This window comes from Emydura macquarii, unplaced genomic scaffold (assembly GCF_026122565.2).
Source record: "Emydura macquarii macquarii isolate MOO-44397 ecotype Brisbane River unplaced genomic scaffold, CSIRO-AGI_Emac_v2 contig_1230, whole genome shotgun sequence".
In the NCBI taxonomy this organism is placed as follows: domain Eukaryota; kingdom Metazoa; phylum Chordata; order Testudines; family Chelidae; genus Emydura; species Emydura macquarii.
Window position 1 is genome coordinate 20634566 of NW_027131367.1, and position 21589 is coordinate 20656154.

Below are 21589 nucleotides of genomic sequence, written 5' to 3' on the forward strand. Positions count from 1 at the left end.
TCCCCACCATTAATAAAATTGATGATTCCTATAGAGTTATTAGTCTACAACTGTCCACTAGATGGCAGCATGTACATAATATTCGCCTTTCTAAATGTAGGGAAGCATTACAGATTGTTCTAATAAAACTCCTTTAAGCCTGATTAGTGTATGTTTTTGACATCGTACGAAGGATGTACTTTGTGTCGGATGCATTGAGGTTTGAAAGAACATACTTTCTCTAAAGATCTCAGTGAAAGCTTGCAACAGTGACTGCTGAATTTGGATGGCTCGTTTTTTGTCCGTTTTCAGAAAATGCCAAGCACCTGCCCCTTAAGGAGTCTCAAGTTGGGCACCCCAAAATTGAGGCACCTAAAATAACTAATCATTTCAGAAGGCTCCATCTTGCAGAGTTCTCACTCCTGGGTTTTTGCTGCTTAGGATGAGACTGGTGGCACTCCTGTTGCTCTTATGTTGTTTGATCCCGTAGAGGAGAAGGGACAAGCTAGGCCACCCGGTGGACACCACACCATGGGCTACCTTTGCTGCCTACTCAGGGTGCTTCCAAGGGGAAATCCTTGAAGCTAAGTCTGCATCACCATGACCTCTGAGCACAGAGCTCAGTGATAGCAATCCTGTGCTGGGCAGACCTCCATCCCATGGAAGCCAAGGCTCCTGCTACTTGATGGCTCCTCAATGTCCTTAGTGCCTTGGCAGCTGAGGTTGACAGTAACGATCTCTGGCTCTGGATGGGCTGGAGTTTCCACGCAAGAGAAAGGACCAAGGCAGGAGGTGCCAAGAGGGAAGAGACAGGGGCAGACTCAGGGGCAGGCTGATGAGGGCTACTGTCCAGATTCAGTTATCTGGAGAACTCCTCTGAGGTCAAATGTGTCTCCAGGGCAGAGGAGCATCAGCACGATGACTGCAGGGCATGGGAGAACCTGACCGTCCCTAGTCCTGACCAGAGGTGCCCCAGACAGCTGATGCTATCATTATCATTACTCTTTTTTGTACTGCATGAGTGCCATTGTGCTGGGTACTGCACACAGAAGGAGTAAAGGATGATCCTGGCTCTGAAGAGCTTACTAGCTAAATACAATCAGCATTTCCAGTTTGACCCACTCCAGGGATTTTCAAGGTTCACAGTTAAGAGGTCCCTGGGTCAGGAACCCCATCCAGCAAGGTTGCTCTGTTCTTTTACACTTCTTTGGACCAGCTGCACACCCCTCCTCACATTGTTGCCTCAGTCTTGAAAGCAGCTGAGTTAACGTAGGCTGTCTTGCTGGAGAATGCCACTGGCTACGTTTCCATCCCTGTACATGAGATGAAGGCTGCAGTGCCTAGAGTGAAGACTGGCTACACTGATCATACTGTGCTGCAGAGTCCTGAGCTGTGGGGCAGGATCCTTCCTGTAGAAGGGTTTACCATCTGCTCCTGCAGCCCTTCCCATTGAGTTATACCTGCTCTTCCTGCCCAGGGTCAACTGGAGCTGTGGAAGAGGGTCTTCACTCTGGCTGATGCTCTTCCTCAGGAGAAATGGCTGGAGTCTGGGATACCGTTGGATGTGGGCAGGCATATTGGTTCCACCAGAAGGCCCTGAGACCTGCCTTGTATTGGGAGGAGATTAGGAACATAGGAATGGATGAGCCCTTCTTTGGCATTGAATCCGGTCCCCTGGTATTGCAAGCAACCCCGTCATATTACCCCATTCATGAACTTAGCAAGCTCCATCTGAAAATTAGAATTGTTCGGGAAGCAGGTGGATTGACTTTTTGTTCCGGAGCCCTGCATCCTGCAAAGTCACAGGGATTGGCAGGAATGAATGGAGCCCAGCAGTAATACTCAAAAGACATTGGCATGCAACTCTGCCCCACTACCACTGCCCGTAAGGGTAACAACAAAATGAGGCCTTAAGGGATTCCCACCAGTCTGGCTCTAAGGAGCTGGGAGCTACAACTATGAATCCTGGCAGGCTGATCTCTTCAGAGAAGCAGGCATACAAGAGAAGCAGTTTTCCCATTTGAACTCATTTGATCTTCCATTTAGAATGTATTTTCTGAGTTTGGGTTAGAGGTTAGCAGAAGCTCCTGAGAAGTTGTGCTTTGCAGTCTGAGAAGGATGCACTAGGGCGGTTTGGCCAATTATGCTTCTGGGTTGAGCTGATAGTGAGAAAAAGTGCAGCAGTTGTGGTGTTTACAGTTGAAAATGAAACAAAACCTATATTTTAAAGGTCAAGCTTGTAAAAGGATGTGTAATTATGAGGGAATATGGCTGAAAGTGGTTGGCAGATTCTAGGAAAAGGGTGTTCAGAGGTCTTCAGGAAACCTCAGTATTTATTAAAATGACTTCTCTGTGGCATATTTCAGTTTGAACAAGACTCCCGATAATCTGTGCTCAGTGAATGATGACACTGACTTAAAAAGCAGTGCACGGTGGCAGGTGTTTCCCTCTTACAGTCAGCCACAAAAGACCCATTACACACAATGGAGAACAGTATGAACTATAAAACATGGGCCATCCAGGGGCTCAATCAAATGACGACTGTAGCTAAAGCAAATGCAGATCAAGCTCTATTCAGTTCCAGTTCTTGTCTATGCATACCTAGGTTAGTAAATTGAATGTTTCACCATCAAGGACATCCGTCCTGGAGGTTCTAATTCAGGAAATGCCTCTTCTAAGAAGCAGTATTTCTAGGGACTCGCCAGTCCAGCAAAGTCATTATAAAAGTACTGCTACACAGAAAGCCGTGCATATGACTGACTGGTTTACGGGATGGGGCAGTGAGGAATTGCACCATAGAGAAAGTTACAACAATATTTCTGTTTAAAGACATTCTCTTACCTGCAATTCCTGGTGCTCATAGGTTTTGTTTCCTTTTGCTGTCCCCCCTAAGGGGTAGAGTTCAGGGTGTCAGGGCATATTGTGTGGAAGGCATTACCTTCTTAGTTATAATTTGTGCTTTTGAATCCCCGTGTTCTGGAAGTGTATGGTAAGAAGAAGCTCTGTAGAAAAATCTCAACTCCACTTTAGTTCTGTTTTTCATTCATGAATATACCACCAATATAGCTAAGGTTGATTATTGGTATTACAGGAGTGTGTCATCATTGTAATACATGGATGTCTATATCACGACTCAGCGCCTGGCAGGCACAGTAGGCTATTTGAGGGATAGCTGTGGGCACCCTAGAATACGTCTGCACTGGAGCTGGAGTTGTCATTTCCAGCTCAGGGAGTTGTACATGTGCTAGCGCTGATTGCACTAGTGCACTAAAAATAGGAGGGTAGCCGTGGTGGTGCAGGCGGCAGGATGGTGTACTGCCTGAGGGTGCACCTGGCGTCTCGGGTGGCTAGCCCTACCTGTGCCACTGCAGCTATGCTATTTTGAGCGAGCTAGCTCTGTCCGAGCCTGCCTGTGTACATCTGCCCGAGCTGAAATGTAAACGTCTAGCTCCAGTGTAGACATGTCTCCTGTCATTCAGGAAGCTCTAGCTAAACCCATTTCCTTTAGCAATTCTGCACAATCACTGGGCAATCAAATAACGGTGCTGGGCTGCCATGTTATGACTCATCTTGAAATTGGTTTGTAAAATTGACAGAAGTTGTCATGGTGAATGCTGAGCCTCACTCAGTCCAGAATCAATTTGCATTTCTATTTTTTGTTAGATAGTGGAGAATCTCTTCCAATTAAGAAACCTTTCAGATAAGGAGATATATGATTATATGAAGTTCAGATTAGGCAGGTCTGAGTGCATATATAGAAATGCCATTATTTTCTGCTAGCATATAATATTTCTTATAGTTTCTTTGTGCTCCTTGATTTTTCAACCCTTGCAACATCACAGATGTGCATTTGATCTATACCTCAAATATAGCAAAAAACCTGGAGACACAAAGAAAAAGTACCTCTTGAAATGCTCCATGGGTATATGAAGGAATTCTGTGAGCATTCTCTTATACCTGTTTAAAACTGTTTACAATAAAATCAAAGTAAATGTCAAGTCGGATCAAATATGGATAAACTCTTGACCTTTGTATTGTGGTCTTTGAGCCTGTCTGATTCCTAACAGAGGATTAAATACACAACAATATTATCATAGTAGATCTGGCATTGAACTTGCAAAGATTCAGACATTGCCAAGATTTTTCTGGTGGTTTTGAGCTGAGTATCAGATTATTTTATAGAGAGTCTGTCTAGAATGGCTAGGTGTAGGAATCTGATTGGATGATTTGTTAAGAGGACAGTTCTGCACATTAAATAAATCACAGAAACCTTTTCTCAAGTTTGCAAAAGCCAAGAGGCCAATCCTGCCATGTGCTGAGTGCCAGTTGCCACCTGCAGCTCAGCACCAGCACAGGTCTCCTATGAATGTAAGTGAAACCAATCAGCACAAAAATATTACTAATAAAGGTCTATCTCTGCAATGCTGCTTGAAAAGTTTTTAATCCTTGCTGAGTCAGTGAGCTGTAATAAATGGAGAAATCCACTTGTTCATATGGTTTTCTAGACAGTCAATGCATGTAGCAGAGGACTGGGTGCCTTAAGATGGGGATTCTCAACCTTTTCTATACAAGGACCTCCTTCCTCATCTTGCTGTGATTTAGCTGGAGCTCTCTCATTTAGCAATAGGGGGAGTTCATGACTCCCACGGTGTCATGACCCCAGGCTGAGAACACTTGCCTTAGGGGAAGTTACTGAGCCTTTACTTCTGGTGTGTGTTTGCCTGTAACCCAGGTTGGTAAGTGACTAAAATTTGTATAATTGAAAGGCTGGCATCTTCCAGTGGCCAGATGTTCATGTTAAAAAACCCACCTTAGCAATTCTAACTTATTGCTCCTTTTGGGCCCTTGAGTTCAACAAGCTCTGAATGGGCTCTGGAGTCTGGTTTCGTCTCACTCGTAGAGGTGATCCTTTTAGGGCAAGGTGGAGGCATCATGGCGGGTTATAGTCTGGTACCTTGCACTGCTGCTCTTCATAGTGTTCCTTTTCTGGGGAAGATTAGAGCCTTTAGTCTCCAAGGCTGAGCACTTTTTGCCTGCACGAAGCTGGCTTTCAAGTAACAACTCTTTTGCTTCGTAGGCTGAGACAGCTGGGTTCTCAGTACTTCCCCAACAGCGCCGTTATGTAGCAATGTTTGCCAAAAACCTAGAGTATGCCTGAATATAGGGCTAAGTAGGTTCATCACCTTTGCTCTTTCATCATTGTACGTTGGGAGGCTGACCTGAGAATCATCACTTAATGTTCTGAATGTTTGCTTTGGGTGGGTGTGCGCATGCGCCTGCATATGTAGAGGCGTGGGTGTGTTCGTGTTGGACATAAGGTACCATGGCAGGTAACTGCAACATAAAGAATAAAATATATCATCATTATTGTTGTTATAGCATCGTCCTTGAGAGGTACAGTATTTCTGTTTTCTAGGTAAAGAAGAAGTAGATGGTGCTTGTCTGTTACAGAGCTGTAATGATAGCCCTGTTGGACCACTGCCAGAAAGGTGTGACCAGCCCATTGTAAGATATGTCTGGCCAAAGTGAGATGAGATGAGAACAAGCTTTTGGGAGCATGATAGATGAGGGAACTGCCCTACTGATGAGCGTGTAGAGATCCTCCCGTCTGAATGAACTTCCTACACAATTCCCTTTGCAGGTGCAGCGCCATCTCTCCAAACTGTTTGACAACATGGCCAAGATGAAATTCCAGGTTGACTCTGAGCAAATGCTGACCAAAACTAGCCTGGGAATGTACAGTAAAGAGGAGGAATATGTCAGCTTCAGTGAACCATGTGACTGTAGTGGGCAGGTGAGATGAAGCCGCTTTACTTCCTGTCATCAGAATTAGATTGCGGCTGGTGCTTTTATCCCCTTCAGTTCTTGTAATGTTAGGAACTCCAGTCATGGTCCAGGGCCCCCATTGCGCTATGTATTGTACACCACAGAACACAAAGATGATCCCTGCCCCAAAGACCTTACAATTTAAGCATCAGGCAAGAGACAACCGATGGAGACAGCCAGGGGAGTACAAGAAAACAATGAGACAGCCTGCCTGATCCAGGCCCCAGTAGCTAGAGTATGCACAGCTATCATTTAAAGTGTGGTAATGGTCAGAAAAGGTGCTATATAAAAATGGCACCTCCTTAGTGAGTCCTGTCTGCCCACTGTAGTGACAACATGGTTTTTCTCCTCTTGTCCTCCATTAAACACTGACGGGTGAAGTAAAACTAAACATGAAAAAATGTAAACTGAAAATGATGGGTTTTTATTTGGGGCAGGGGGAGGAAGGGTTGTTGAAAAAAATGAACAATTTTGGAAAAAAAATTCACAGGTGTTTTCACTAAAGCCATTTTTTAACATTTTTCCTTGGCCTTAGTGTTCAGCAGTTGAGGTGCACAGAATGATACTTTGGGTCTCAGCATACACTAAATTCTGAGAGAGACGGCCCGGGGGGAGAGAGCTTCTTCTGTGACATATTCATTACAGCAAGAATCATGTCCAAAGTCCAGCACTGACCTTGTCCTGGTGCTGGCAGGTTGTGCCCAAGTCACGTGAGCGATTCTCCTCATGGCCTGGGGATGGGAAGATACTGAAACAAATTACCCACCAGTGGAGTTCCTAATAGTCCTGCTGCAGCCAGAGATCTAGCACAGTCACTGTCGCATTATCAATGTTGATTTAATGCCAGCTAGAATCCTGTGAACACATGCTAAGGCGAAAGCACAAGTCTCAGCTCAATAGCTCTGGGCCTAGGAACCAATGGGGGATGTTTAATACTTCAGTTAAAGGACATTAGTACAGTCCCATTTATTTCCCTCTTGCACAAAGTTCCTCAGTGGACCAGCTATGTCAGTGTGTTTTTAATACCTTCGTTAGGTTGAAATTTGGCTGAATCACGTGCTGGACAGCATGAGGGCTACCGTGAGACATGAGATGACAGAAGGAGTGACTGCTTATGAAGAGAAACCAAGAGAACAGTGGCTCTTTGACTACCCGGCCCAGGTATTTGATTAAGTCATGCTGGTCTCCTCTTTGACTGGCCTTCCAGAGAAAGCAGCTTTCAGTTTAGCCTCTTATCCTTTGTCCTCTTGGGTCACTATTCTAGTAAAGGGCTGCTAGCCGGTCCCTGGGATGGGTGGGGAAGCTCTGTCTGGCCATGGCTTCTGGTCTCCAGATGTGCCACCCACCCCAAGGACAGGCTTTCCTTTGGTCATAGGAGACTCCTGCACTAGGATTTCAGGCAGAGCCCAGTGGTTTGGTTCTGTGACCCCAGCGAGGGTACAGTATTCATGTGTTAAATGACAGAGTGCTGGAAAATGAGCCCAGCGTGCAGAGGTATCAACGCTGCATATATGGAATCATAGACATGTAGGGCTGGACAGGACCTCAAGAGGTCCTCTGATCCATCCCCCCCCCCACGCTGAGGCAGGATGATGTGTACTTAAACCATCCCTGCCCGGTGTTAGAGCTCGTTAACTTGGATGGGATTAGTTGCATGCTCTGCGTGAGGGAGTGACTGTACTTTACCTGTCTAGGGGCTGAGTGCAGCAGGAAAAGCAACCTACAGAAGGGAATGAAATAAAGCAACCCATCCGATCCTTTACCTTGGATGTTCTCAAACCCTTCTGCTAATTGCTTTTTCTCTTACTCCCCTGCTCTGCTACCCTGTGGCATGTCAAAGCTGCTGATGTAGTGGTGTAAAGCTGCTGAATTTGGCCTTGTATCTGATGTTGGTGTCCCAGGGTATGAGTTCAATGCAGGTCTCTGTTGCAGTGTCTGCTGTTATTATCACTTTGAGAAATACTTTCATTTTTATGCTGCAGCTGCTTGATTTTTAGCAACCCCATAGCATGGCCCAGAGCATGCTGTAAAACACGGAACATGCTCTTTGGGCTATTAGTGCAATGAATGCTGAATGAACTCCCTTCTCTAAGGTGGCACTGACCTGTACCCAGATCTGGTGGAGCACAGAAGTTGGAATTGCCTTTACCAGATTAGAAGAAGGATACGAGAATGCAATGAAGGAATATTACAAGAAGCAAGTGACCCAGCTGAATACCCTCATCACCATGCTAATTGGTCATCTCTCCAAGGGCGACAGACAGAAAATCATGACCATATGTACTATTGACGTACATGCTCGGGATGTAGTAGCTAAGATGATAGCTCAAAAGGTTTGCCTAAATACCACAAGAAATTGCGCCTTTATATCATTGTCATTTACTGTGTCCTAGCAGCATCTGACATTAGAGCACAAACCTCCAGACAAATTAATGAAGTAAGGTAAAACAGTGCCATCTTTGATCTTCCTGAAATATGAAAACATATTATTGCACAAGTAGCTTCTCCTGTCCTGGTCCTCCTCCCTGTAACACACATCCCCTCTATTACTTGTGTCCCTGTCCTCCTCCCTGTAACACTCATCCCCTCTATTACTCATGTCTGGTTCTCCTCCTTGTAATACACATCCCTTTTATTACTTTCTTCATGTGCAAGAGCATGAAAATTTTCATTTTCCCAGGTGGTTTTTGGAGAAAAGCTGAAACTCCCTAATAAACCAGCAGTGCTGCAGTGTATTATGACACTAAGGCATTACAGTTTGTGTTTTACTTGTTCATTCATACAAGCTGTGGGTGCAATATGTGATTTCTTGCCTCCACCAGTCAAGGCATGTGTTAGTGGGCTCATAAACCACATGCTGGGGTGCCTAGAGGCTACTGGACACTGCAATATTGTTATTGCACATTTTAAAAAAGTAACAAAAGCATCAGATTTTATTTTTGGGGCCTACTCCCCGAGGGAGCCACAAAGGGCACAGTCGATCCCTAAATTTTGTTCAGCCTCCCTTAAGGGCTGGATGCAAAGCCCATTGGAAGCAGGTGAAAGATCCCCCTTGACTTCAATGGGCTTTGGATCCATACCCCTTCATGCACTAGCCCCTCACAGATAGCCCAGCTGCTTTCATGATTGCTTTTCCCTTTTTAAGTGGCTGAAGGTGGAGTTCACTGTATCCTAGGCTGAGCCTCGTTAGCAGTAAATTAATCACAATGGCGCTCTCACAAGAGTCTGGTCCCTCTTCTCCAGTGTGGTCCTGCAGGAGGCTGGGTGCTGGATGGGTGGGAAGTTGGAAAGGACTTCCGCCCGCTCTCCCTCAACCTGCAATAGCCTCACGTCCTTCTTGCTCCCTGTCTCACTCCCTCTGCCTCCGTGTTGCCTTGGTACCTTCTCGGGTCCTTCTTCACACCTTCCTCCATGCTGCCCTGGAAACTTGCTCGTTTACTTTGTCCATTCTCTCATCCCCCTTCAAGGGAGGTAGTTTGGGTTTGTCCCCATTTATGGATGAGCAGTTAAGTGACTGGCCAGGCCTGCTGTCATCATAAAACACAACGCCCAATTCAGCCCTGGTGTAATGCCACAGAAGCCAATGGATTTACGCCAGGGTTGCATTTGGCCCAGCACCTTTAACCCTTTGCCTGCTGACTGTTAGTGAACATGTGGGTGCATTTGCAGGTCGACAGTGCCCAGGCGTTCATCTGGCTGTCCCAGCTTCGGCACAGATGGGCTGATGAGGAGAAGCACTGCTTTGCAAACATTTGTGATGCCCAGTTTCTGTACTCCTACGAATACCTGGGCAATACCCCTCGGCTCGTGATCACTCCCCTGACAGACAGGTGGGTGACTGGAATGTCTAGAACCCTTCCCATAGCGGCGCTGCCGCGTCAGGGCTTCCCAGGTGGGAATTAGAAATGGCTGTCCCCGGCATAGAAGGGTTTGGTTAGGACATCAAAATAGTTCACAAATGCTTTCCTTCTCTCCGTGTCCCAGCTGCCCTGCACAGCAGAGCTCAAACACTATCTCCCTGTACCTCCTTGTGGGAGGATCTTCCCCTCTGATAGCGTGCAGCACTGCTCACAGTGGTCAAGGAGGTCTGGGACTCTCTTCAGAATCCATCAGGGTCTCCCCAGGCCAGCCAAAGAGGGTCAGGACACAGTGATGGGAAGTAGAGTTCTCTGAACCCGGCACTGCCCAGTGCTGGTATGAACACTACGCTGATTGCAGGGTTTCCTCCAGGGCTAAGCCAGCATGGCCTGACGCCACCTCTCTGTGGTCAGCCATGTGGGGCATGGAAACATCAGACTGCTGCCTACTGTCTAAAGAGTGTTTCAGTGGCAATCCATCCCTGGGCATGAGAAGTTTGGGCAACCGTGCTGCAAAGGATGCTGGGTATCCCCTCACACAAGCACAGCCAGGCAGAGACAGTAACTTGCTCAGGAGGATTTTTCAGATTGCAAACTCACTCTGCATGGGCAGACTCCATTTTGCAGAGTAAGGGCTCCCTCAGCATGCATTCATTTAGTCCCATTACCCTGTGCTGTGTCGGTGGTTGTTGAGTAAGGACTCCCCGAGTACACGTTGGCCCAGTGAACCATAGCAGCCTTCCTGGAGGTCACATTGATTTTGTGACTCTGCACTTGGGTGGTCTGACTCCTTCAAATCTCTCTTTTCTCTTTGTTGCTGAAAGATGTTACATCACCCTCACCCAGTCTCTGCACCTGACCATGAGCGGGGCCCCCGCTGGGCCAGCAGGGACTGGCAAGACTGAGACGACCAAAGATTTGGGGCGAGCCCTTGGCATCATGGTGTATGTGTTTAACTGCTCTGAACAGATGGACTACAAGGTACCGCGTCTGCTGTGATCCATGGTCATGCTGTGTCAGGAGAGTGTCTAGGGGGAGGGGCAGGGCTGAAACTTCTCAAAAGCCTAAGGAACATCTGACTGGTCGGCATGAGGTCCTTCTGATTATCTGCCACTCTGCCAAACTGTCAGGGCTAGTCTACAGTACACATTTACAGTGACACAGTGGTATTGGTCCAGCCATGCCACTGTCAGAGCGCTGGTGTCACCGTGCTATGTCACTCGGGGGTGCTTTTGTCACACCTCTCAGTGGCAAAAGTTTTGCTGGCCTAAGTGCCAGTGTGGACACGGCTCAGTTGTCTCCTCCAGTGGGAGCTGCATGCACATGCATTAGACTTCTGCCATCCCTGGGGATCATCCTCCCCGTGGGACACTCGGCCTCTGGTGGTGCTGGCTGCAAGTTGAGCCAGCATGTGGTGGTAAATCGGTATTTGTTCAGTGCCTAGCACAACGAGGTCCTGGCACTGGGGCTCCTGGGCTCTACCGTAATGCAATTAATAAATAATGCTCAGCACCTAGTGCTGGGGCAAGCTGGGCCATGAATACAGCTCTAGGTGCTACAAAAATTCAAATAAATAGTAACAACAACAATATAGCACGCTTTACTGTAAGAAAAATAAATAGGGATTTACATATTGGGGTAGGTCTGAAAAAGAGACGGTGATGGCAAAACCCAGATTACTTAGCTGTTTGCTTTCTGTATTTGCTACGGTTAGAGTTCTCCTTTGAGTGTATATCCCTACGGGTGCTCTGCCGTAGGATATGCGTACGCCTGCGTGCTCTCAATGGGAGACTGCAAAGCAGTGTTTGTGGGCCCGCACCTGCACCGAGCAGTGCTTCATGGTCTGAACAAGGGCAGATAGGGAAGCGTAAGCATGCAGCCACTCAGTCCCTTCTCAATTGGCTGCAGCTTGAGATGGAAAGTTCTGCTGTCTGCTGCGTTCAGCTTCCCACTTAACTTGTGAATTCTTTACTTCATTTATTTCTTTTAGTAGTTTCTTTTAGTTCTCTGTTTTTAGTTGATACTTTTATTTTATTTATCTTCTCTTGTATGGTTGGGGGTGAAGGAGCTCCTTCCTCTCCTTCTTCTTCTTCCATCTTTTGCTTTGTGGTAGAGCGTAATTTATTATGCCCTAGGGTTTAAGACCTGTGAGACTTGCCTTTCCCCACAGTGATGGACACACCAGCTGCCTGCAGTGTTTGGGGGACTCTCACAGCTCTTCTAAATGCACGGTCTGTGGGTTTCAAACGCAGATCCAAGAAGACTAGACTTAAGCTCCTATTAATGGAGCATGCCTTATCTCCAGAGGGGTTTGCTTTCTCTCCCATACATCAGCCTCCATATCGTGGAGTACCTTCATTTGCAGCCCTGGACAATACAACCTACCACACTGAGCAAGGAGATGAAGAAAAGGAACAGATCAGCCCATCAGACCCACTCTCAGGAGACCTCTCATCCCTCTAAGAGTACAGCGGAGGCTCTGAGTCCACTACTGAGATATCAGCACCACAGAAGAAACTTGCTTGGTGTCTCCAACGCCACACTTGAACATGGTTGCTGCGTTGTAAACCTGGGTTTACAATTGCTGGGCCCAGCTCTCACACCTTAGTGTGCAGTGTAGGCAATACCCAAAAAGACTAGGCCAGATTTTCAAAGGTATTTAGGGTCTAGCGGGATGTACAAAGCCACCTAAGTGAGTTAGGAACCTGTACCTGACCTGATTAGGTGTTTCTGAACATCCAACTTGACACCTATCTGCACCAAAATACCTTTGAAAATCTGGCACTAAGCGAGTAGTCAGACAGAGAATTGGACCTGCATCCCCTAGGTCCCAGCCTAGCACCCAGATCACTGAGCCATATTTCCTCCTCTCCAGAAGCAGCATTGTTCCCTTCTTTTCTGAGATTTCTTCTCTTTTGTTTCTGGTTTTCTTCAGTTAAGCCCTGAAGGTCTCTGAACTCTTCAGCTCGTGTCCCGTCTCAGTGCTGTGCTTGAACACTGACTGCTCTCTCTAGTGGGAAGATCTGGTCATTGTCCTTGAGAGGATTCTGGGTTTTTAAAGGAACAGAACCTCTGGCACCTTCAATCACTGCATCTAGCTAAGCTGTCCGAATGTATTCTTATCTCTGTTCATCTGGTGCACTAGAATGACTCTGACATCCTTAAATCATCTTTTATTCAGTCTGTGAGCCTCCCAGGAAGCAGGGCATCAGTTATTCAATACCAGTGACCTTTAAAAGGGGTTCTTGAGCATGTATATTGAAAATGTGCAATTAACAAATCATGTAGCAAACTATGGAGAGCTATAAAGGTTATAATTTATTGTGCCTGCTGTTTTGGTGCACTTTTCTGAAAGCCCACAATATACACAATATACTGGAGATTGCTATAAATAAGTAGGCTGGGAAACGGATTATCCATTTTTCTTTGAAACTAATGCCATTGGTAATTTTGCTCTTACTTTTTTGTTGCAGTCCTGTGGAAATATTTACAAAGGCCTTTCCCAGACTGGTGCCTGGGGCTGTTTTGATGAATTTAATAGAATCTCAGTTGAGGTCCTTTCAGTGGTGGCTGTACAGGTAAGTGAAGAATACTCACAATCATGCACTTGGTGATTATTTCAGCCCTCCAGAACCAAAGTCTTTGTGGTGAAGCTAAACCCAGCGTAGTAGGTACATAGTCTAAGATGTAATTTTCAGCTGAGGTTTGGTTGTTGAAGTTAAGTGCTATTTTCACTCGTGTCACTACTTTCCACAGCTATCTGATTGTTGGGCACTCCCTGTTCTGTTCACTCCTTCTGAAGCATCTGGCACCAGCCAACATTGGAGGACAGGATACTGGGCTAGATATAGATGGACCATTGGTCTGACTCAGTATGGTCATTTTTACCCTTATCCTTACCTGGTAACGGTCTTCCTGCTATGGAGCATAAGCAGGGAGAGTGAAGGAGGCCTCTGTAGGCAAGGCCCTGGATACTGTACAGCACATTGGACCCAAATTCTGTAATGTGCATTTATTACGAGAAATGAGCTCTCTCTCTCTCTCTCTGGTATACCACAACGGTAGAGAGCACAGAGGTGCTCAAGCTGGGAGCTCCCTGAGTATGAATGTGAAGGATTGGCTGTCAGGGTGTTCTCTGGGACTGGCCAGGGGTTTTGGAACTTTCTCCCATGCCTCGGTGTTCCAGAGCCTGACAGGGGAACCTTCCAGACATGCTGCAAAGCCCAGCTTCCACCCGCCCCCCATGATAAGGTTGTTGAGGTTTAGTGTGGGATGAGAGAGAGGCTTAAGGGCCTATCTCTTGTTTATGTTATGAGTTTTCATTTATGGGCTAGGCGCCTAGAGAATTAGATGTGCTCCTGGAATTGCATTTTAAAAATTAGAAGCAATAAATAACATTACAGTATCATACAGTAACACCACTTTTTGAAATGAAATGGTTGTATAAAACTCCACGGGGAGGGTATGCCACACTGCTGCTGGGTTTCATTTATTTGCATTGTAGCATAAGAAAGCAAAGGGAGGGTGTATGTTTAATGTCAGGGCAGCTTGTCCAGTTGGAAAGTATTTTTGGACTGCATGTGCCTAGGGCCAGGGTTTTCAAACTTTACTATAGCACAGACCCTGTTTTTAATACAGTGATTGTCTCACAGCCACCTTCCCTGATACTTGGTTTAAAAGGTTAGAAAACATGCCTTATAGTGATAGACTCAAGGAGCTCAGTCTCTGTTGCTTAACAAAGAGAAGGTTAAAGGGGTGACCTGATCACAGTCTGTAAGTACCTACACATGGAAAAAAGATTTAATAATGGGCTCTTCAGTATAGAACAAGTCAATGGCTGAAAGTTGAAGACAAATTCAGACCAGAATGAAGGTGTACATTTTTAACAGTGAGAGTACAGTAGACTCTCAGAGTTACGAACACCAGAGTTACAAACTGACTAGCCAACCACACACCTCATTTGGAAACAGAAGTACACAATCAGGCAGCCAGAGAGAGAGAGAGAGAGAGAGAGAGAGAGAGAGAAGCAAATACAGTACAGTACTGTGTTACACGTATACTAAAAAAAACAAAGGAAAACCAGCATTTTCTTCTGCATAATAGTGTTTCAAAGCTGTATTAAGTTAATGTTCAGTTATAAACATTTCTGAGTTATGAACAAACTCCATTCCCCAGGTGTTTGTAACTCTGAGGTTCTACTGTAATTAACCATTGGAACAACTTACCAAGGGTCATGGCGGATTCTCCACCACCAACAATTTTTACATCAAGATGGGATGTTTTTCTCAAAGATCTGCTCTAGAAATTATTTTGCGGAAGTTCTATGGTCTTTATCCTACTGGAAGTCAGCCTAGATGATCACAGTGGTCCCTTCTGGCCTTGGAATCTATGATAATTGGGGCTTTTTGTCCATATTTTAGTTTGTCACATAGGTTTACCCCCCTGTAAGCGATCGGCACAGTCCGGCTGGGGCATCGCAATCTTTCCTCGGTCCCCAGCTCCGAGGAAGGCCACTGCGCCTCTGCTAAGGGGAATTAGCAGCCGGATTAGGAGTCCATAGCCCGGCCTTCCCTCAGGCAGGCTGTTACGCAGTCTATCGCCCAGCCCTTAGGCAGGGCGGGCAGACAAGCAGTGGGACAGCTCTTAGGAGCGGTAGGGGTGATGAGGCTCTCCCAGGGTGGCTAGGGAAGGGGGAGGGGGACTCAGGCCCACCCGTCTCCACTGCGTCCCAGCCCAGGGCCTTATCAATGGCAAAGGCGTTTGCCACTGAGTCAGCGGGGCTCCCGCCGCAACATGCTGACGGAGGGGTTCCACCCCTGATTCAGGCCACTGGCTATGGCCATCCTTGGGCCACTTCCTCCCCGTGTCCCCAGGTACCTGAGTCGGCCGGGTCCTCGGGGTCGCTGGGGTACATGGCCTGGGGTCGGCCCGCCAATCCCTCCTCGTCCAGTGGTGGCAAGGCGGGGAGCTCTTCTGCGAGGGGCAGCTCCTCCAAGTCACAGGGCTCGGGGGATGGCTTGGCCTCAGGCAGCTCCTCCAGGTCCTGTCCCGTCTCCGGGGGTTCGGTGTCCGGCAGCTGCTCCAGGTCGGGGCTGGCCTCGGGGAGTATCTCCCAGCCCTCAGTCTCATGGGGCTCGGTCCAGTCACGGGACCCCAGAGGCCTGGTCCGTCCTTGGGGCCTGTAGGCCTAGGCCAGTCTAGGGGGCCCAGAGGCCCTATCCAGCCCTTAGCGGTTGGCCACCTGGGCCGTTCCCGGGGCCTCTGCTCTGGGAGGTGCTCGCTTGGGGTGGAGGTCCGGCCCAGTTCAGGCCTTGGCTGCAGCCAGTGGGACAGCACGTCTGCCTCCGGCAGCAGCTCTCTCTTCACTGAGCTGCTGGGCCTGTCTCTTATACTGCCAGCCCTGGGCCTGGCTCCACCCCTCTGCTTCCAGGTGGCTGGGCCTGCAGGTACTGGTTCTGTCCAGCGGGGGCAGAGAGACCCTTCCTCGGTCCCCGGCTCCAAGGAAGGCCACAGCGCCTTGCTACACTCCCAAACTGTGTACAAAGTTGTTAGTAAAAAAAAGATAAACTATAGACTTCTCAAGAGGACCCAACAGAAATAAGTCAGCACAGATACTGTATTTTGGTGTGTGCTTTGTAGCTGACTTCTCAAACTAAAATAGTGACTCTGGTTCTTAGGTGAAGAGTATACAGGATGCCATAAGGGACAAAAAGCAACGTTTCAATTTCCTTGGTGAAGACATTAATTTGATTCCCTCTGTCGGCATTTTCATTACCATGAACCCAGGCTATGCTGGACGAACCGAGCTACCTGAGAACTTGAAAGCTCTTTTCAGGTAAGGTGCAGATCAGCTTTTGCTTCTTGTTTGACAAAAGTAGAAGAACTAATTTATTAGTGTCGTCTGGGGACTCAGAAGATAGTTGCCTTTCCATTCACTTTTATTAATAGATAGCTCAGATCTTCAACAAAAAGTCTTGGTTTATGAACGTACAGGGAAGAGAAACAAGCACAATTCTCTGAGATGTTAAAAGCAACTTTTGGTGGACTGGCTGGCTCAGGGGCATGGGAACGGAATACAAAGATGCCAACCTGTTCAAATCTGTCTCAGGCTGGTGGTGATCAAAGGGAGTTGTCTCCTCATGGTAATTCAGTAGCCTCTGAAAAATGGGTTGGTATTCTCAGCCCAGTTACTAGTGTGACACATTATAAACCCAACCACCACAGTTCATATTAATTGCCCCTGGAGCTGAGTAAATAATTGATTGGCCTGAAAAGTCAGAAAAAATCAATTAGTTTCTAAACAAATCAAAATTTTATAGTTTTTTTCTGGCAGAAACGAAAAATTGAAAATATTTTGTTTTGGTCAAACAAAATGTTTTTGATGTTGATTCAGAGTGGCATTTTCCAAACAAAATACTGATGAAAAACAAAATGTTGCAATGGTTCATTCTGGAAATGTCACATTGCACTGTTTTGACATTTCCAATTTTATTTTTAATTTTTTTCATCCAAAACTATTTCCCAAATTCATGCCCACAAATTACTTTTTTTTGTGTGAACTTACTGTTTGTCCAGAGCAGTTTGCCAACTCTAGCCCAGTGTCCGTCTCAGCAGAGGGACCCGCTCAACCCCTGCAGTGACCCCTTCCTCTCCAGGCTGGAGGTCAGTAAGTGTGGGAGGCTTGCCTCCCAGTGGCCCATGCCATGCCTGTTTTAGACACAGAGGAGACTTAGGGCTAGATTTTTAAGGATATTTAGGCACTTAAAGATGCAGTTAGGTACCTATTTGCATCTTCAGGTGCCTAAATACCTTTGAAATCTGTCCCTTAGAGTACGGCTACACTGCAATTAAACACCCACGGCTGGCGCATGTCAGCTGTCTTGGGCTTAGAAGGATCGGGCTAAGGGGCTGTTTGACTGCAGTGTAGCCGTTTGCGGTCAGGTTGGAGCCCGAATATCTATACCACAATTTTACAACTGCACAAGCCTGAGTCAGTTAACATGGGCCAACTGCAGGTGTTTAATTGTGGTGCAGACGTAGCTGTGTGCCCAGAGGTCAGTCAGCACCTTTCGTTGCAGGTATTGGTAAAACACCCTCCTTGTCTGGCAGTCACATCTGCTGTCAGCGTCACTCAGCAGCCTAGGGGCCACCCCTCGGTAGAACACTACTGCTGGCTTTGTAGACCCTTACGTGTTTGACAAACAGAGCTGCCACCAGGGTGTGGGATGGGGAAGTCCAGGAGCTACAGCCCTGGGCTCAAAGAGGCCTGGGGTTCTGAAAGAGAGTGACTGTCAATTAGTGGCTTCCAGCCATGTCCTACAGTGAGTCGTGGGTGCCAGAGAGACCCCATGTGCCAGCACCATGAGCCTCTCTGGTCTGTGACTCTCTCTCCCTCAGGCTCTGCGTCCCCTCCTGTCCCATCAGCATGTGAAGAGACCTGAGCCAGCTTGTCCTCCTTTGTCCCTTGAGCTTGGGCACCGGTGCTGTGTTGGGAACAATCTGTCCCAGCCTTTGCATTAGTGAAAATAAAAGCCTTAGTCTGGGTGGTGCTTAGACTTCCCAGGTGGAGTCAGTATTTCTCTCCCATCCCCCACATCACACACACTGCCTGCTCTGACATCCATCTGTATCAGTTAGTGTCTGTCAGTGTTTTTCTCGAGACAAGGTGACTTCACAGAGCTGCTGTTTGTCTCAAAGATTAATTCTGTAGCTACGTTAGGAAGGTTTTTTGTAATTGTATCTTCTTGGGCATATTGTGACCTTCCTACTATGGGCATAGCTCTGACCATTGCAGTTTCAGGTTCATCAGAAGACTAACTGTTTATTATTTAGTGGCTAGAACAAGGCCCAAATGAGTCAGACCAAAGTTGGGGGATGTTTGTCATGTCTCTGCGGGGCTGGTGTAAGACACATTATTGTGGAATCCTCCTTACGGGAGGTCTTTAAGAACAGATTAGATAAACACCTGTTGGGGGATGGTCCAGGTATGCCTAATCCTGGGGGATGGATTAGATGAGCTTTCGTGGTTCCTTCCAGCCCTATATCGTTATGATTCTATAATTGTAGCTTTGTGGGCTTTTTGTTTTACAGGCATCCTAGAATTGTAACCAACCCCAGACTTGGCTATTCATCACAGTCACAACGTTGAATCTCTTGCCAGTAATTTGTCTGTTTCTTGGTGAAAGCGGAAATGTAGTTCTGTAATATTTTCCCCATTCTTGTTTTTAGGCCATGTGCAATGGTTGTGCCAGACTTTGAGCTGATCTGTGAAATCATGTTGGTGGCTGAGGGATTCATCGAGGCCCGGTTGTTAGCCAGGAAGTTCATTACCCTTTACCAATTATGCAAAGAGCTGCTTTCTAAACAGGTGTGTCTGTTTCATGATCTGTAAAGTGCAATTAAATATATCAATCTCCTAATAACATTGGAGTCAATATTCTACCTTAAGTTCTGTGACCAGCTTGACTGACATGTAACTACAGATCCACAAGATTCCCTGGCATGCCGGTGTTTTATGATGTCTGCATTTCTTCGGGGGTACGGCTAACTGTAGTTGACATAGATTGATCGAGCAGCAGCCATTTTAGCACAAGGTTCCACTGTGTCAGATTATTCTGTGCTATCACTAGTGTAACTGAAAGACATTTCCAGAGAAAAACTGATTCAAGACTTCAGCTGGAAAATCTAGTTCCCAGCTGCCTCTTGAGATGCAGCTCCAGTAGGAAGATGGACTGAATATGTCTATTTTCACGTGCTTTTTCCATAGCTTCCCATCTACAAAGATCTTAGTGCAAACGTTAGCCCTCCAGAAAAACACTATGATGCGGGGACATGGATATTAATGGCATAACAAGTTAAAGGTGCAGCTAGGTTGTATGGGATTCCTTTAATGTCATTTTGTTTGATGTGTGCATTTTCCAATCCTATTCTTGCTGGCCCCGGTTCACCATGGTGTCTAATCACATGGCTAATTTTAAATACATCTGTAGTCCAACTGAAGGCACTGCTGATTCAGGGCAAATGTGCATAGGGATACTGTGATTGGCACATGGTATAAATAGACCCATGTTTCCCCCCGTCTGCTACTCTGTGTTTGTACAGTGCTAGCACAATGGGACCCATTCTTAGTTGCCCAGCAGCTCCTCCTGCCGTAATAAACATGATGAATTATAATCCTAATGGGTGTCTCAGGTTAGTAATGGAAGAAGGAGCCTTTCATCTTTTGACAGCTAGTTCAATTCCAGTGCAGGTTTGTAGTGGCAGGACTTCATGGCCATATAATGGACTCCTTGGGATGTATGTGAAATGAATCGGTAAGTCTCAGGAGAGTGGGTGAGGAGGGAAGGTGAGCGGGGAAGAAGCTGCAGCTAACAGCCGATCAGCAGAGAGAAATGAGTGTTTGAGTTAAAAGTCTAACCAGCAGCCTGATGACATTATCTGTGTTTCAAGATTCCTGCTGCTGTTACTGCTTCTGTGTTAGTTCCTGTTGACCGAGTCTCTGCCCGTGAACTGGCTCCACTCCAGTGTTTCTTCCTTCTCTGGGTCCATGCTACTGGGGGAAGGATGGAGTTGCATGGGTCCTAGTGTCCCTGGAATTGGGATCCAGGGGAGCACTGGAGGGGAGTGGGGATAGGGTCTGATCTCCTCAGCTCTCCCAGTGCCGCTGTGCCTACTGAATCCTGTGTTAGTTGAATCCTGCCTAAGGAAGAGGAGGCGGGAAGTCCTTCTACCAGCTAGACTGGTACTGCATTCTGCAGCAAGGGCTGTGCAGATGGAAGAAGATTCAGATGAATTGCTGCTGTTGGGTTACATGGCCATTTGGAACTGGCTGGTTCCTTGTTTTGTGTTCTGGCCAGCCAGCAAAGTGTAAACGACTTCTTTCCCTCTGCCCTGTTTAGGATCACTATGACTGGGGCTTGCGTGCAATTAAGTCAGTGCTGGTTGTTGCTGGCTCCCTTAAGAGAGGGGACCCAGATCGTCCCGAAGACCAGGTTCTTATGCGCTCTCTTCGTGACTTCAACATCCCTAAGATTGTGACAGACGACATGCCAGTGTTTATGGGACTGATTGGGGATCTTTTTCCTGCTTTGGATGTCCCTAGAAAGCGAGACCTGAGTTTTGAATCGTTCGTGAAACAAGCCGTGTTAGACCTCAAACTGCAGGCTGAAGACAACTTTGTGCTCAAAGTAAGAGTGAGAGATTTTCATCCCAACTTCAAACCTTTACTGACACTTCAGCATTCTCTTAGCTTTTAAGAGATTAAGGCAGGGCTGCCCTCCCTTAGAGATGAACGGATGGCCTCCCGGCCAGATCCTCAGCTGGTGTAAATCAGTACACCTCTTTTGACTTCAGTGGAGCTATCACCTGGGGATCTGGCCCTATCCATCACACAGTGTAATGGTCTGTCTTGGTCCAAGTGGCTAGTCCACATTTCATGCTGGAACCAGTTGTCTTAACTGGCCAAATCTCATTTTAAAATGAGCCATGTTGTAGAACTCCACAAACTGCACTTTGGCCACTGCCAGCTCAGTGCTGGTATTACAATATGCAATGATTCTGTTCCATTTTGCAAGAAAACACATTATGAGAGCAACTGGCTTAATAGTCCCAGGTGGCCTTTGGCCAACTGAAAGTCCTGCTTTATTAATGTGGTCTGAAATTTGGTGGCATTGAAGTTGTTTTCTCTTGCAGGTGGTGCAGCTGGAGGAGTTGCTGGCTGTGCGGCACTCTGTCTTTGTGGTGGGTAATGCTGGCACGGGCAAATCTCAGGTACTGAAATCTCTGAATAAGACTTACCAGATAATGAAACGACGCCCGGTCTGGACAGATCTCAACCCCAAAGCAGTCACCAATGATGAACTTTTTGGCATCATCAACCCAGCAACAAGAGAATGGAAAGACGGTAAGTGTATTTGCACATGAAACCA

General features: G+C 46.8%; 1 protein-coding gene across 1 annotated transcript in view; it reads left to right on the top strand.

Annotated features, from left to right (window-relative positions):
- DNAH9 (dynein axonemal heavy chain 9) overlaps nucleotides 1–21589 on the top strand; it is a 361000-nt gene that overhangs the window by 71774 nt on the left and 267637 nt on the right. Inside the window, exons 23-32 of the mRNA XM_067547747.1 lie at nucleotides 5621–5773; nucleotides 6841–6966; nucleotides 7899–8138; nucleotides 9475–9635; nucleotides 10487–10643; nucleotides 13136–13240; nucleotides 16340–16497; nucleotides 18891–19029; nucleotides 20561–20848; nucleotides 21354–21564. Of these exons, the coding sequence (XP_067403848.1) occupies nucleotides 5621–5773; nucleotides 6841–6966; nucleotides 7899–8138; nucleotides 9475–9635; nucleotides 10487–10643; nucleotides 13136–13240; nucleotides 16340–16497; nucleotides 18891–19029; nucleotides 20561–20848; nucleotides 21354–21564 (1738 nt within the window). The remainder of the gene's footprint in view (nucleotides 1–5620; nucleotides 5774–6840; nucleotides 6967–7898; nucleotides 8139–9474; nucleotides 9636–10486; nucleotides 10644–13135; nucleotides 13241–16339; nucleotides 16498–18890; nucleotides 19030–20560; nucleotides 20849–21353; nucleotides 21565–21589) is intronic.